The sequence below is a fragment of the Lepidochelys olivacea genome (assembly GCF_965140295.1).
Source record: "Lepidochelys olivacea isolate rLepOli2 genome assembly, chromosome: 6".
NCBI lineage: Eukaryota > Metazoa > Chordata > Testudines > Cheloniidae > Lepidochelys > Lepidochelys olivacea.
In genome coordinates, this window is record NC_140416.1 from 36,877,643 (window position 1) to 36,893,542 (window position 15,900).

A 15,900-nucleotide genomic window follows, 5' to 3' on the forward strand; every position below is an offset into this window, starting at 1 on the left:
GCAGGCCAACAGACACTGCTCTGAAGAATTTCCTGACTCAGGCACATGGCGTGCACTCATACACATATGTGGAATACACATAGGAACCATCACTTGAAGAAGCAGTCAAGGTTATCCATGAATTTTAAGTAGAAACATTATGGAAAATAATTGGTATGGGGAGAGAGGGTTGAGAATACATGACTTGCCAGGGTGTGTGGATGGTCTAGTTGAGGAAGTCTGATTAAACCTAATTGATTTACATTTTTTGTTAATGTGAGTAAGTCCAAATAGATACTGGAAGTTTAAATTTAATTCACTAGAGAAAATAACATCCTTGCATTCCCACTAAACCATTTTCAAATGTTCATAAATTTTTGCAAAACCAAGTACTTTCACATTTATTCTGTTCATAGTCCCTAATGAGGATTTCCATGTACAACTAAAAATGTTGGAGAGGATTTTTTTAAACTAAGGGCTGGGGAAAAGCCGAAAGCTACGGAGGAGCATACAGTTCAGGCAGAGACATCCCTAAGGGATGAATCTATTAAAGGAGGAACTTATACCGTAGAGAAGAGGATAGGAAAGAAGTTGGTTAAGTACAAGAAGGAGCTAGTGAGGAACAGTGAAACCATATTTTTTAAGGTGACAAATCTGAGGAACTGTCCCAGATTAAGGTGTCAGTAGGCGAGGTTTTGGAACAAAGTGATAAATTAAACAACAGTAAGTCACCAGGACCAGATGGTATTCACCCAAGAGTTCTGAAGGAACTCAAATATGAAATTGCAGAACTACTAACTGTGGTATGTAACCTATTGCTTAAATCAGCCTCTTTACCAGATGACTGGAGAGTAGCTAACGTAATGCCATTTTTTAAAAAAGGTTCTGGAGGTGATCCTAGCAATTACAAGCCAGTAAGCCTAACTTCATTACCAGGAAAACTGGTTGAAACTATAGTAGAGAACACAATTATCAGACACACAGGTGGACACAGTATGGTGGGGAAGCATCTACATGGCTTTTGTAAAGGGAAATCATGCCTCACCAACCTATTAGAATTGTTTGAGGGGGTCAACAAGCACATGGTCAAGGGTGATTCAGTGGATATAGTTGGACAAGGTCCCTCACCAAAGATTCTTTGGCCAAATAAGCAGTCATGGGATAAGAGGGAAGATCCTCTCATGGATCAGCAGCTGTTAAAATATAGGAAACAAGGGATAGGAATAAATGGTCAGTTTTCACAGTGGAGAGAGATAAATAGTGGGTCCCCCAAGGATCTGTACTAGACCACTGCTGATCAACATATTCATAAATGATCTGGAAAAAGGGGTAAACGGTGAGGAGGCAAAGTTTGCAGAGGATACAAAAACAATGAGGAGTCCAGTGGCACCTTAAATCTGTTAGTCTGTAAGGTGCCACCGGACTCCTCATTGTTTTTATGGATACAGACTAACATGGTTACCCCTCTGATAGAGGATACAAAATTACACAAGATAGTTAAAGTCCAAATCTGACTGCAAAGAGTTACAAGGGAAATTCACTAAAGGCGGTGACTGGCAACAAAATGGCAGATGAAATTCAGGGTTGAAAAGTGCAAAGTAATGCACCCTGGAAAACATAATCCCAACTATGTCTAATGATGGGGTCAAAATTAGTTGTTACCACTCAAGAAAGAGACGTGGGGGTCATCATGGAGAATTCTCTGAAAACAACCGCTCAGTGTTCAGCGGCAGTCAAATGAGCTAACAAAATGTCAGCAACCATTAGGAAAGGGATAGATAATAAGACAGAAAATATCATCTTTGTGTCACTATATAAATTCATGGTATGCCAATGTCTTTAATACTGCATGAAATTTTGGGGCACCCCATCTCAAAAGAGATATATTAGAACTGGAAAAGGTACAGAGAAAAGCAACACAAATGAGTAGGGGTATGGAACAGCTTCCATATGAGAAGAAATTAAAAAGACTGGGACTGTTCAGCTTTGGAAAGAGACAACTAAAAGGGGATATGGAGAAAGTAAATAAGGAACTGGGAACTGTTATTTGTCCCTTCACATAACACAACACAAGAACTAGTGGGTCACCCACTGAAATTAATAGTCAGCAAGTATCAAACAAACTAAAAGAACAACTGCTTCACACAACGCACAGTCAACCTGTGGAACTTGTTGCCAGGGGATGTTGTGAAGGCCAATAGTATAAACTGGGTTTAAAAAAGAATTAGATAAATTCATGGAGAATAGGGCCATCAATGGCTATTAGCCAGGATGGTCACAGATGTAATCCCATGCTTTGGGTATCCCTCAATCTCCAACTACCAGAATCTGGGAATGGACAACAGAGAATGCATCACTCAAATCTGCCCTGTTCTGTTCATTTCTTCTGATGCATCTGGGGTTGGCCATGGGCAGATGATAGGATACTAGACTAGGTGGACCACTGATCTGACCGTATTTGTTTTGCCAATTTCAAAAATTTGAATGAGAAGCTTGGCTTGGGTTATAATAGTGCAAAACAAAATGGATGTGGGAGATGTGCAAATTTTTCATAATTGCTAAATTCAAAAGTGGCTGAGAAGCTTTCTTTCTTTTTTTTTTTTTTTCAACTCTCAAGAAATATTCACTACTAGGCTAACACCAATATGAAAAAATTTGTTTCAAGAGGAAATGCTTTCACAAAATTAAGAATAACGAAAAGAGGAGTTTAAGAAAGAATTCTCATCTCAGTCTTATTTATTACATCAACAAAACTCAACTTTTAAATACATACACACATATATAAAAATTTACAAGCGTGCTAAAAATTAAGAAAATATCACCTGTCTGCCATGACGGAGCCCTGAATTGTGGTAAAAGGGTAGCTCCTGAAGAAGCAGCCTGAGCAGTGCGAGACTCAATTGCAGAGAGAAAGTTCATAACTGAAGTTTCTTTAGTGTTACTTCCAGCACTGTGCATACTGGTATCAAATATTCCAGAAAGACCTTGGAAAAAAACAAATATACAAATCCCAATGAACTCCTATTGCAAATTTAAGAGCAAGCCACAGTCAGAGATATCATTGCTACCCAAAGACTACAAACCCTTCCTGTTCGTAGGAAGCAAAGTTATTAGTTTTAAGTTTGATATGCATTTCCCACTCCCCCAGGTTTTGTCCCACTGTTCTTTTTGTGAAGTCTTCTTCTTTCATATGTAACACAAGTTAATATCTAGATTGCAGAACACAGGCTCACATTTTTATGAAGTGATGACCAGTTAGGTTACATCATTTACTTCTAAGGCATTCACTATTACCACATTTTAAAGCTATATTTTTAGTTAGCCTTTAATACTACACCATAAGGTTGCACAAATTAGTAAGAACAATTGTGTGTCCAGACTTGCATGGATTAGGCTTCTAAGTATCTGATTTGCACAAAAATTGTTGGTACAATTTCAGCAGCTGGCTTTGGAGACCAACAGAATATTCGACTCTTACGGGTAGAATAGGTTAACAGTTAGATACTTATTGACTGTCATTGAAAATTTGATGCTCAATATCTGAAAGAAAAAACTCAGAGGACTTTTTTGTTTTTAAAGCTCATAGAGCTAGTAAGCCAGACGATGAAGCATTGCACTTTCTAGTTACCTTCCCCATTGTACACTCATGACAAACTCATGGTTGAAGGCTCAGTAAATTGCTGAAATAGTAAATTCACTCTTGAAATAGCCTTTGCCACACCTTGCATTACAGGCTCCCTACGACTATATAATTAATCAGCTTAAACATATAGTATTTAACAGAGCAGCTATTTAAATTGAGTGTTCATACAACAGACATTTACCAGTAGGATGGTGGGTGGTAGCATATCCTGGAAGCTGATGAGAAGCTGCATATGTCTGTCTGTGAAGAAGATCCGTTTCCGAGTGTGATGGATGTCCTCCTCCATAGCTTATGCTAAAGGAAGAAATTATATGTGGGAAACAAAACACACAACCAAAGAAACAAGTAGATGAAACTCTGACAAGAAGCCAAAAAGTTGTATAAAGGAAAAACACCAAGACTTGATATTTGTGGTTGAGCAAGGACTTGACAAAAAGTAATTAAAAATTAAAGGGTAATTAAAAATTGGTACTACATGAACCAGCTGGCCAGATGAAAACTTGGGTTCACAACAACAACAAAAATTCTATATTGCATTAACTTCAGAAAAAAGTGATATTTGCTTAGTGATGGGAAAGAGTGAATATACACTTTTTGCAATTTACTGCTTCACTATCTGCATTAGTGGGCCACTATCTATACGTGAGTCATTACACCCTAATACATCAATTTCTTGTTCAATTTAAATTCATTTGTTTAAGCTGAATATTATTTTAACAAATATGTTAAAATGGCTAAACAATAGCAAGAATGAAAGAACATTTAAAAGGTTTTGTTCCTTACTAGAATAAAACAGAAAAAGGCGAAACTAACAACAATAGTGAGTGGCAATATGGCCAAAAATACCCCATCCATTTGGACCTCCACTAGTAAATATAATTAAATAAAAATTGTAGATCATGTTTACATTTTATAGTAAGCCGTTTGAATTATCAAGGAGTTTTATCAATTTTATTGCCAGCAAAAGTGCGTAAGTGATACAAACAGTTAAAATACACTATGTCTAGATCTTTGCTAATGTCAATAATGCCAATGCATACAGTAAACTAAGAAAAGCACCATTAATATCAAGCTCCATTAGAAACACAGGACAAAAAAGCTAATGTTTGCCAATTAGAAAAGCAGATAATTGGTAGGGGGCAGAAATTACTTTCAAGCTTCTAGAGGCTCAGTTCTGCAGGAGCAACAGGAACACTGCGTCATCAATGGACTTCTGACTATGGTGCAATATGATCAGGTCCAAGCATTCAAAAGTCATGAGTCAGAACCAAAAAACCCATGAGATTATTTTCAAATATATCACTATTTTTAAGCTAATAAATTATAGCTTTTTCATTTGCCTTCTAGATTTTGAGCCTTTAGGGTACAACTGCCTGAACCTATGTGTGTCTGATTATTTCAAGCATTAAATTCAATCTTAAACTCATGCCCCCTCCCATCAAAAAAAAAAAAAAAAAAAGCAGGCCTCCCTGGAGGCTGCTGAGAAGGGGACTCCACTAACCCTCTGCTATCCCCTGCGATGTGAAAGCAGTCACTCTGTATAAGGGAAAAACTGAGCGTTTGATGCCAGCAATCATGACATCATGGGAAACTTTCAAAAAGTCACCAAATATTGCAAGAATTGTCATCTCTAGTGAAAACAAAGGAACAAAGCTTGCAGAGCTGACAAGAGCAAACAGTGTAGATTTGGTGGACCAGCAAGAACACTGCGCCCACTACACAACATGAGGCACTGAGCACCTTTCTGTGCGGGACATTGCTTTATTAGAATCTCCAGGCACATTTCTGTCATAGCTGGCCCTTGTGATTGTGTCAGTCCTCAGTTTTTCTTCCAAATGCAGTGCTTAAGCACTCTCATGTAGCCACCATTCCAGGCTGCCAAAAAGAGTAACTACGGAGTCAGGGTGGGTGAAGTAATATCTTTTATTGGACCAGCTTCTGTTTGTGAGAGAGACCAACTTTTGAGCTAACACAACACAGAGCTCTTCAGGTCTGGGAAATGTATTCAGAGAGTCACAGCTAAATACAAGGTGGAACAGATTGTTTAGCATAAGTAGTTAATGCATAGTTCAAGGAACTATCAAGGTGAAATGCGTGTTAATTACTTACGCTAAACAATCTGTTCCACCTTGTATTTAGCTGGGACACTCTAAATACATTTCCCAGACCTGAAGAAGAGCTCTGTGCTGTGTAAGCTCAAAACTCTGTCTCTCTCACCAACAGAAGCTGGTCCAGTAACAGATATTACCTCGCCCAAATTGTTTTATTAATATCCTGGGACCAACACAGCTACAAAAACAATGCATACAAAAAGAGTAAATGAAAATCCTAAAAATGGCTACTGTGCACATCATTTGGTCTCACTACATAGCACATCATCACCTATGTGCAGAGGATAATTATTTTCCCCTAATCACCAATGCTCAGTTTGGCACCAATTCAGACTGTTGAGCACTGTGCAAATTTCTTCATATTGTTCAGTGGTAAGCATACATCAAATGCTCTGTCCTACCAGTTTGGCAATATTTCTTTTGGTGATATATAGGATTCCACTCTGGCAGCTTATTATAAATTATGAAGGAAAAAGTATTAAAGTCGAAAAAACTATTTGAGACTACCTCTTTATAGCTGCATCTTTAGTTGTGACAATATTAACAAATCACTTGAGTTTGGCTCTTGTGCTCTGTGACACAAGACATTTTTACTGATTTGTATCCTTGTTAAGATTAGTTGGCAGACATAACTGTATTTCATTATGGGTGAAGTTATTTTCTGTTCTCTCATTGTAAAAACTGTTATATTTCCAGCCCAACAGAGAATTTGATAATACACACACAGTCAGTCACATATGTTTAACTTTTAAATTTATATATCAAGACTGGATTGTAATGGAAAGTACAATTCTAAACAGATCATCAATTCAAGTTATACAAGTATTATTAGCAAGAATTATATTCAGTGATACAAATTCTAACCTTGGGAGATCTGATCTAGAAGAAATTTTCAACTTTGGTTACAGTGAGTACAATTTTCAGTAACATCCATAGAAACATATAATTGATTCTGTTCCTTGTTTTTGAAAGTTTAGCTATAAATTCTCACTAAATAAATTACTTCTAAGGCAGAATATCTTGTTTTTCCTTCTATAAGCATTTACAAGAAGCAGGAGTATGCTTGGTTTTGCAGAAATTCTCTGGGACAAACGGACCCTCACTGCATGGCAGACAACCTTCTAAGGGAGGCCTCAGGCACAATGTTTAATATGGTCTGACAAAAGTGGGGGTTTCGAAGATCAACTCCCACATTTGCCCATCTCCCTGACAGGCATTAATTCCATCCCCAAATCAATCCTGCTTCCTCAAGCCCCCCATGAATTCTGACCCAACCACTGTTGCACTCCACCTAACCCCATCAATTCTGCCCCCCCAAAACATCACCTCTGCTCCTCCTACGATTCTTCAGCCCCTATCCCAGGCTTGGGGGAGGCTGCAGTGGGGTCCCCTCTTCCTTGTCTCAGGCCAGGGAGAAGGGAAGGAGGAGGAGCAGAGAGCAGACTGACCTGTTGCTCACAGAAGAGAAAGGGAAGGAGGTAGAGGAGCTGCCTTGAACTGCTGTGCTCTTTCTGTTCCCTCTTTTCCCCTTGCCTCTTGGAAGAATAATGTCACATTGCTGAGTGGAGAGGGAGGAGAGCTCTGCCTCCTTCTTGCTGTATCCATGATTGGCTGCCTTTCCCCAAAATGCGGGTAAGAGCCAATCATAGGCGGTTTCCCACAAGGTTTGCTTTTTAGAAATTTTATGTCCTGAATCTGCAATGTGTTTTGACCTAGTGCACTAGAAGCATTGCAAGCACTGGAAAGGTTGTGGGGCATACTGCCTCAAATATTTTCCCTACACAACAGACAATTCCTCCCACACTGTGAAAAATCCACATTTGCATAATGGGTGACTTTCTGTTCAAAGTGGTCTGTTGGAATATTTTGAAGAGTTAAACAATATTTGGTTATTCTGGTCCTTTGGTGCAGACTGTTTTTAGAAAAAGTAATTGCTTCTCTTATCCACCCTTCCTTTTTTGTAATGGAAATGTAACATTACATCCATACACAGCAAGACAACCTCTTAAGTTAGTTTGGTGAGGTGGAAGTCTCTGAATGACAAAAACTACTTGAACAGGAGGTATAATGACAAGCTATCCCAAAATGGCACACTTCATAACAAAGAACACAGCAGAACTTATACCATTATCTCAAGTATATCCACTATCTAAAATGCTTTGTTTATCATCAGAATGTCAAAATTCTAACAATAATGAATAATTAAAGTTTCATATTTATGTCATGGAAAATATTTGAAGAATCTAGCATTTCTGTTATGCTTTCTTAATCACCCATGTCAGGAGTTAATGCAGCCTCAATCTTAAAAATGAATTTGTCTTTCAACACAAATATCGTATTTAATAAAAACAATTAGCTAGCAATTATTGTGCACTAAATTGTTAACAGTGTAGATTCTTATCTCAGAAAACCACACATATCCCTGCAGATCATATAATTCATGTGCTGTGCCTGAATGCAAGCATGAACAATCTGAAATAAGATTATGGCCTGAGGTATCTTTATGAAATACATTTTAAGCACATGAATGCTTAATGTATTTAATATACAAAGCAAAATTATAAACATCACGTTTGAATGAGAATGCCATGGACATCTAGTCCATTGTATAGTCAGTTTGATCGCTTATTTTAAACAATTTCAGAAAAGTTCTCACTTTTGTTGAACAGTCCTTCATACGCCAGCTTCTATATTAGCTAATTTTAATTGATATTAGTAGTTATAAACACCTCTAATAATATCTCATGACTTGTATTTCTTAGCCTCAATTGCTATTTAATGTTCCAAAAATATTTAACACTCAATTTAAGTAAGCCATGGTGACTTTCTCATTTCTATTGTAAGGAATTTAATACCACACAGTGAAGTGGTTGAAGGGGCTGCGGGAGGGTTTTTTGTTCTGTTTTTTTTAAAAAGAGGACAGCAACATCTCTGTGTAGGGTAACAATTCTGATATTTTTTTAAATATCTATACAGAATCAAAAGAAAAAAGGAGAAACCAAACAAAAAGAAAAGAAACTATTTTAAATTAATCCCTTTCCAGAGACTTCATATCAAGTACTATTATTAACTTTTTACAATAAACTCTTCAGCACTACTGTAAGTGAAATTCATGTATTTACTTTTATCTCTACTAACACACCTCAATCCTGATGTACAACAACCCATCATGCTGTTGTGTTACTGAGCTTCTTTTGCATCAAGAATGCTAACTATCCCAAATTGAAAGGATTAGCCTAATTTACAAGAAAATTTTTAGATGCAATTTAAATACTAGTGTTTTTGATTTATTTAAAGGGATTTCTATAGCACTCATCAAGTACTCATAGCACTCATCAATCTATTATATCTATGTCTTGAATGAATTTAGTCTGCAGAGGTAAAAGCCAGCAAATTAATCACACTAGCTGCCACTCCAGAGTTTCCCGCAGTCTCTTCGTTTTTGTGGCAGATTTTGTATGTCTCCTAATTTCAGGAGAAAGTGCAGGGGACTTTATGCTTACAAGACAACATGATTTTGTTGCAATAAACATTGTCTAGACATGGAGCTTTTCTCAGTACTGCTTTTCAGACTATAGCATTTTCCCCCAAGAAATGCTACTTTCTTACAGTTCATGCAGCAAAGAATTCACAAGCAAAAAATATTTTAATATTTTATTTTTGACAAGCGTTTAGAGATTACCTTTAAAGGGTGTTAAAGGGTGCTAGCAAATGGAGAGAGGATAGTTTTGATTAGCTACCTACTGTTCTTTCAACATCCAGGGAATTTAGCAATTCTTGAGCAAACCTCATCAAAAAGTTAAGTGATTGAACTACAGATTGAACTTTAGGCAAGCTAAGATTTAAAAAGCAGCTTTCAGAACTTTTAGAAAGCAAAAGAGCCTTTTGTGGGTCCAATGAACCTGCCACCTTGCTCTGAAGCAGCAACAGTTCCAACTCCTGTTGATGGAAAAATTAGATCCTTTAGATCAATGGAAATTTTCTAAGTCCTAATATTGCACAAGCTGCTCGAGATGGGAAATTGTATACTATCAGCCTAGGTAACAACACTGGAAACTCTTGTAGACCCCACTAAGACTAAAACTTCTAATGCTGATGCCTCTATTCAGACACACAAGCAGAAAATTGATTTTATTTTTTTCCCAGGCTCCATGCATGTCTACAAAAAGTGACAAAGGTCTCTGACTAATAGGCTTGAACTCCAGAAGAATCAAATCAAAGGAAAAAAAATGGTTTGACCCCCAGGGAGAGATGAAGGAGGTGATTTGACCTCATTTCTTGAGCAGCTGATTCCTGACTTACTGAAAGCAGGAATAGTTCATTGAAGAGGCCTGATGCATTGCAAGATCGCTATTCAAGTACCATGAATAAATGCACACAAAAGCCATTAATTTAAAGTCACTGAAACAGAGAAACATAATCATATCAGCAGCTAGACAGGCAGGAAAGCAAAAATTATCATTACTCTAAAAAAGGATTTCAATGGGCAGAAAAGGAGGGCGGTGATTCTTCCCCAGGGCTGTGAGGCACCTCGCTACCACTTGCCCTTTACTTGAGGAAGCTCTGTCTGGGCCTCCAGGGGACAGCTCCCCAACTGCATCCACTCCAGGCAAAACAAGCACTCCCCTTTGGGCCTCCCAGGCCCTGCTGTGACTCTACAGAATAACAATTGGCACACTCCAACCTCCAAGTCCTCTAAGCATCCAGTCTCTGGTCCACTCGACGCTTGCAGTATTAATAGATTCACTGCTTCCAATGGAACAGTACACCCAGCTTACCAGTTCCACCTCAGATCACTGCTCCAGGTAACACACAGCATGCAGATATGTTTATTGTGAAATCAAATATAAGTTTATTTAACAAAGCACAGAGATTCAAGTTATAGCAAACAGAAATATCAGGGACAAATGGGTACATATAAAATAAAATCAAAGTAGGCATTCTAGAGCTGACACCTAATTAACAAGATACTCTCATATCTTTTAGAGCAGTGGTTTTCAAACTTTTTTTCTGGTGACCCAGTTGAAGAAAATTGTTAATGTCCATGACGCAACGGAGCTGGGGATGAGGAGTTTGGGGTGTGGGAGGGGCTCAGGGCTGGGGCAAAGGATTAGGGTGCAGGGGTGAGGATTGCAGGGTGGGGCTGGGAATGAGTGGTTGAGGGCATGTGAGGGGGCCTAGGCTGGTGCAGGGGTGTGGGAGGTGGGTCAGGGCTCTGGGCTGGGATGCAGGCCCTGGGGTGGGGCCGGGGATGAGGGGTTTGGGGTGCAGGAAAGGACTCTAGGTTTGGGAGGGGCTCAGGCAGGGGATTGAGGAGCAGGGCTGAGGCATGGGCTTACCTCGGGGAGCCCCTGGTCAGCAGCGCAGCAGGGGTGCTAGGGCAGGCTTCCTGCCTGCCCTGGCACTGCGGACCGTGCTGCGCTCCAGAAACAGCCAACAGCAGATCCGGCTCCGCATGGCTCTCGTCCGCAGGCACAGACACCCTCCCTTCCCCCCAGCTCCCATTGGCTGGTTCCCAGTCAATAGGAGTGTGGAGCTGGTGCTCAGGGTGGGGCAGTGCGCAGAGCCTAGTGCCCCCCCGCCGCCCCCCCAGGAGTTGGACCTGCTGCTAGTCGCTTCCGGGTCACAGCACGGTGTCAGAACAGGTAGGAACTAGCCTGCCTTAGCTGGGCAGCAACACCAATGGGACTTTTAAAGACCTGGCCAGTGGTGCTGACCAGGGCCGCCGCGACCCAGTGCCTTCCATTCCGCAACCCACTACTGGGTCGTGACCTGCAGTTTGCAAACCACTGTTTTAGAGTATTGCTCACCACAAATCCTTGCAGCTCTTTACAGTCAGCCTTGGCTGTGATCCTCCTTTCATGAGACAAGCTCACTGTCAGCTTGCCTCCTACGTGAAGGACTCAGTGTGTTCCTTTGCACTCCAAGATATATCATAAGAATCCTTAGTTTTTATTCATAAACAGGACACCACCTGTTGTTTATTTCATTCTGCAGATTTCCTTTCCTGTAGATTTCATGATCTCTTAGTTTGCACCTGGCTTAGTATGCAGCTAGGCATACAATAAACAATGCACAAATGGCCAGACAGGGAGATAGGTGCTTGTTACCTCCTGTCGTAAAGGAACATTTTTGAGATGTATCACCACCTGGTAACCTGCCTAAACTTCAAAGTCTTAAGAACATAATTTTTAGAATAGCTACATTTTGCAATGATTATGACGACTAGTGGGCTACTGGCTCTCAGTTGAGATCTCAAGTCATCCTTCAGTGACATATTATGCATATATCTGATCCGGGGATCCCTATAAAACTTTATGTACCCTCAGGTCCTTTTCCAGTTGGCACCAGGGGGTCCCTGGATTACAGATACCTCTCTCCTCTTCCCTGAAAAAGGAAGGCATTCTAGAATAGGATCTCTTCTGGACAACAATTAGGTGCAAGACTGCTAACAAAAGTCACTAAAGCCTCTCAATCTCTAGGAAAAATATTGAGAAATTTGATTCTGACTAATCTAATTAGAAATACTGTTCTCTCTAAATTATAGCAGATATGTAAGTAAGTTATTTGTAAATTGAGGTGTACTTTACAACTCATTTTTCTTTAGCCAATATATCTGCCTTTATATTAATCTCTATGCATATAAATTCAGCTCATTTGTATTAACTATTGATATTTAATGCCCAGAATGAAAATATATTAATAATATCATCTATCCTTATCTATAACCTGTGTTTATTCAGTGTCCCTGAGCATATTACTCAAACATAACATAGATGGAGCTTAGGACAGAAGGAAGATCACATGGCTATTTAACTAGTATGAACTTGAAAGGTTTACTGCAACAGTAACGCAATTCAGCATCATCTGCTATACTCTGGGTACTGATTTTAGTGTTACTGAATTTTAATTTATCTGGGTCAGGCAATGGTCCATCTAGCTCAGTATCCTGCCTGCTAACAGTAGCCAGATGCTCCAGAGGGCATGAACAAAACAGGGCGATTAGTGAGTGATTCATCCTCTGCAGTTCAGTCCCAGATTCTGGCAGTCACAGGTTTAGGGACCCTCAAACTATGGGGTTGCATCCCTGACCATCTTGGCTAATAGGCATCAATGGACCCATCCTCCATGAACCCAATTATTTTTTTAAACCCAGTTATATTTTTGGAATTCATACCATCCCCTGACAACAAGTTCCACACGTTGACTACGTGTTGAGTGAAGAACTACTTATTGCTTATTTTAAATATTTTGCCTATTAATTTAATTGGGTGACTCCTGGTTCTTGTGTTATGTGAACTATAAATAACACTTCCTTATTCACTTTCTCCACTCCATTCAAGATTCTATAGACCTGTATCAAATCCTGCACTTAGTTGTCTCTCTTCTAAATTGAACAGTCCCAGTCGTCTTAATCTCACCTCATATGGAAGCTGTTCCATACCCCTAATCATTTCTGTTGCCCTTCGCTTTATCTTTTTCAATTTTTTTTTTTTTTTGGACTGCTACTGCACATTGAGCAGATGTTTTCAGAGAACTATCCACAAAGATTCCAAGACCTTTTTCTTGAATGGTAACAGCTAATTTAGACCCCATCATTTTGTATGTATAGTTGGGATTATGTTTTCCAAGGTGTATTTCTTTGAACTTTTCAACCCTGAATTTCATCTGCCATTTTGTTGCCAGTCACTGCCTTTATTGAGTTCCCTTTGTAACTCTTTACAGTCAGCTTTGGACTTCAACTATCTTGTTTCATTTTGTATTCTCTACAAACTTTTTTCAGAGCATTTATGAATATGTTGAACAGCACTGGTCCCAGTACAGATCCTTGGGGAACCCACTAGTTACCTCTCTCCACTGTGAAAACTGACCATTTATTCCTAGCCTTTGTTTCCTATCTTTTAGCCAGCTACAGATCCATGAGAGGACCTTCCCTCTTATCCCATAACTGCTTACTTTGCTTAAGAGCCTTTGGTGAGGGACCCTGTCAAAAGTCCAAGTACATTATATCCACTGGATCACCATTATCTGTGTGCTTGCTGACACCCTCAAAGAATTCTAATAGATTGATGAGGCATAATTTTCCTTCATAAAAGCTGTGTTGACTCTTCCCTGACATATCTTGTCCATCAATGTGTCTGATAATGTTGTTCTTTACTATAGTTTCAACCAATTTGCCTGGTCCTGAACTTAGGCTTACCAGTTTGTAATTGCCAGGATTGCCTTAAGAACCTTTTTGAAAAATCGGCATTACATTTATTTTCCTCAGTAGGATCTGACTTCCGATTTTTAAAAGATGTCTTTGTGTATCTCACCATCTCCTGTTATAATCTCAAATAGTTCCCACTTTCAATTATCCTGCACACCTATGGAGAGCATGTTTGAGATGCCTGTGAGTTGGATGGAACACCGCTCAAGACATTATTGTGAAATCTTCACCATTTCCTAGCTTTCAATCACTCAGATGTGAACCTCCAATAAAAAGAGGTTTTGTGGTACAGCTGATCTACATATGCATGGATTGGCTGAATACAGAGCCAAATTCCATAATTTATGAGGGTTTGTTTTGTTTTATAGTGAATATATTCTATATTTTAAAAAGCAAAACAACACTTTCAAAGCTAAAAGGAAACAGTCTTCCTTTAATTTTCTTTTTCTTATGGCTGAATTCTTTGACTTTAAAAAAAAGTGCATGCTAACTGAAGGCATAAGGTTTTCTTACAGCTACTAAGTATTTTAATACTTGAATGCAAGTGCTGGCTTGTCTGCTTAAGATAAAAAACCACCTACAGAGTTCTTAATAGCAAAGAATTACAACACCATTTTCGTGAAATTAGTTCAAATACAGTTTGAACTATATATTTGAAAATAATTTATATCTAGATGACTGATTTTAAACATCAATATTAGTGATCTCAAAAGGTGAGTTTGAACTTTTGACCTTCTTGGCTTCTTTTTGATGTATAAAAACAGTCTGAATGTTTTTTTGTTGTTGTTAAACACACACATTCAAAATTCAGTAAAGCTGGTCAAAATTTTCCAAAATTCAATAGAAAAAAAGGAACACATTTTCCACAATTTTTGTAGCTGTTTTTCAATCAGCTCTAAAATTCAGGACTATCTACACAGGGTGCAACTGGAAAAGTGGTGCGATTATAACATCAGAGAAACACTGAAAATTTATTAACTGAAAGAGAAGAAGTCACTTTTATTCAAGATTAAAATTCTAGTTTCATTAAATCCTATTTAACGAACATCCAGACCTCTTCAGTTGGGGCTGAGAAATCTTCTAAAGTTATCAATCTTCAAGGTAAACAAACAAAAACAGGCAAAAGAAGACTTCACACTCCTGATATTTTCAGGTTAAAAAATAAGCATTATTTTAGTTGGCTGGGATGTTGGGAAGAAGGTGGTTGTCAGGCTCTTTTTATACATAATTAATTAACAAACAAGGGCACAAATCTAGTTTGCTTTTATTTTGTAAATAAAGGTCACAGTTTATTTAAAAAAATAGTTAAGTTACAGTGTATCTCCCTCTTCCAAACCATAGTAATTAATTGATCATAGAATCATAAAATATCAGGGTTGGAAGGGACCTCAGGAGGTCATCTAGTCCAATCCCCTGCTCAAAAGCAGGACCAATCCCCAATTAAATCATCCCAGCCAGGGCTTTGTCAAGCCTGACCTTAAAAACTTCTAAGGAAGGAGATTCCACCGCCTCCCTAGGCAACGCATTCCAGTGTTTCACCACCCTCTTAGTGAAAAAGTTTTTCCTAATATCCAACCTAAACCTCCCCCACTGCAACTTGAGACCATTACTCCTTGTCCTGTCCTCTTCTACCACTGAGAATAGTCTAGAACCATCCTCTCTGGAACCACCTCTCAGGTAGTTGAAAGCAGCTATCAAATCCCCCCTCATTCTTCTCTTCTGCAGACTAAACAATCCCAGTTCCCTCAGCCTCTCCTCATAAGTCATGTGTTCCAGACCCCTAATCATTTTTGTTGCCCTTCGCTGGACTCTCTCCAATTTATCCACATCCTTCTTGTAGTGTGGGGCCCAAAACTGGACACAGTACTCCAGATCTTTAAATATTCATGGTAAATACGCCTAATGGCCTATGATGGGATGTTAGATGGGGTGGGATCTCAGTTACTACAGAAAATTCT

The 15,900-nt window shown here is 38.9% G+C and overlaps 1 protein-coding gene across 3 annotated transcripts in view; it reads right to left on the bottom strand.

The window, feature by feature from the left end:
- The window catches only part of QSER1 (glutamine and serine rich 1), an 85,333-nt gene that overhangs the window by 51,280 nt on the left and 18,153 nt on the right, over nt 1-15,900 (bottom strand). For 2 of the 3 annotated variants that reach the window (XM_084631096.1, XM_084631098.1), the window contains exons 2-3: nt 3,804-3,916; nt 2,802-2,963 (exon numbers count right to left, since the gene is read on the bottom strand). The exons of the other annotated variant lie outside the window; for it this stretch is intronic. In XM_084631096.1, coding sequence (XP_084487222.1) covers nt 2,802-2,963; nt 3,804-3,916 — 275 coding nt within the window. The remainder of the gene's footprint in view (nt 1-2,801; nt 2,964-3,803; nt 3,917-15,900) is intronic. 3 annotated transcript variants of the gene reach the window in all.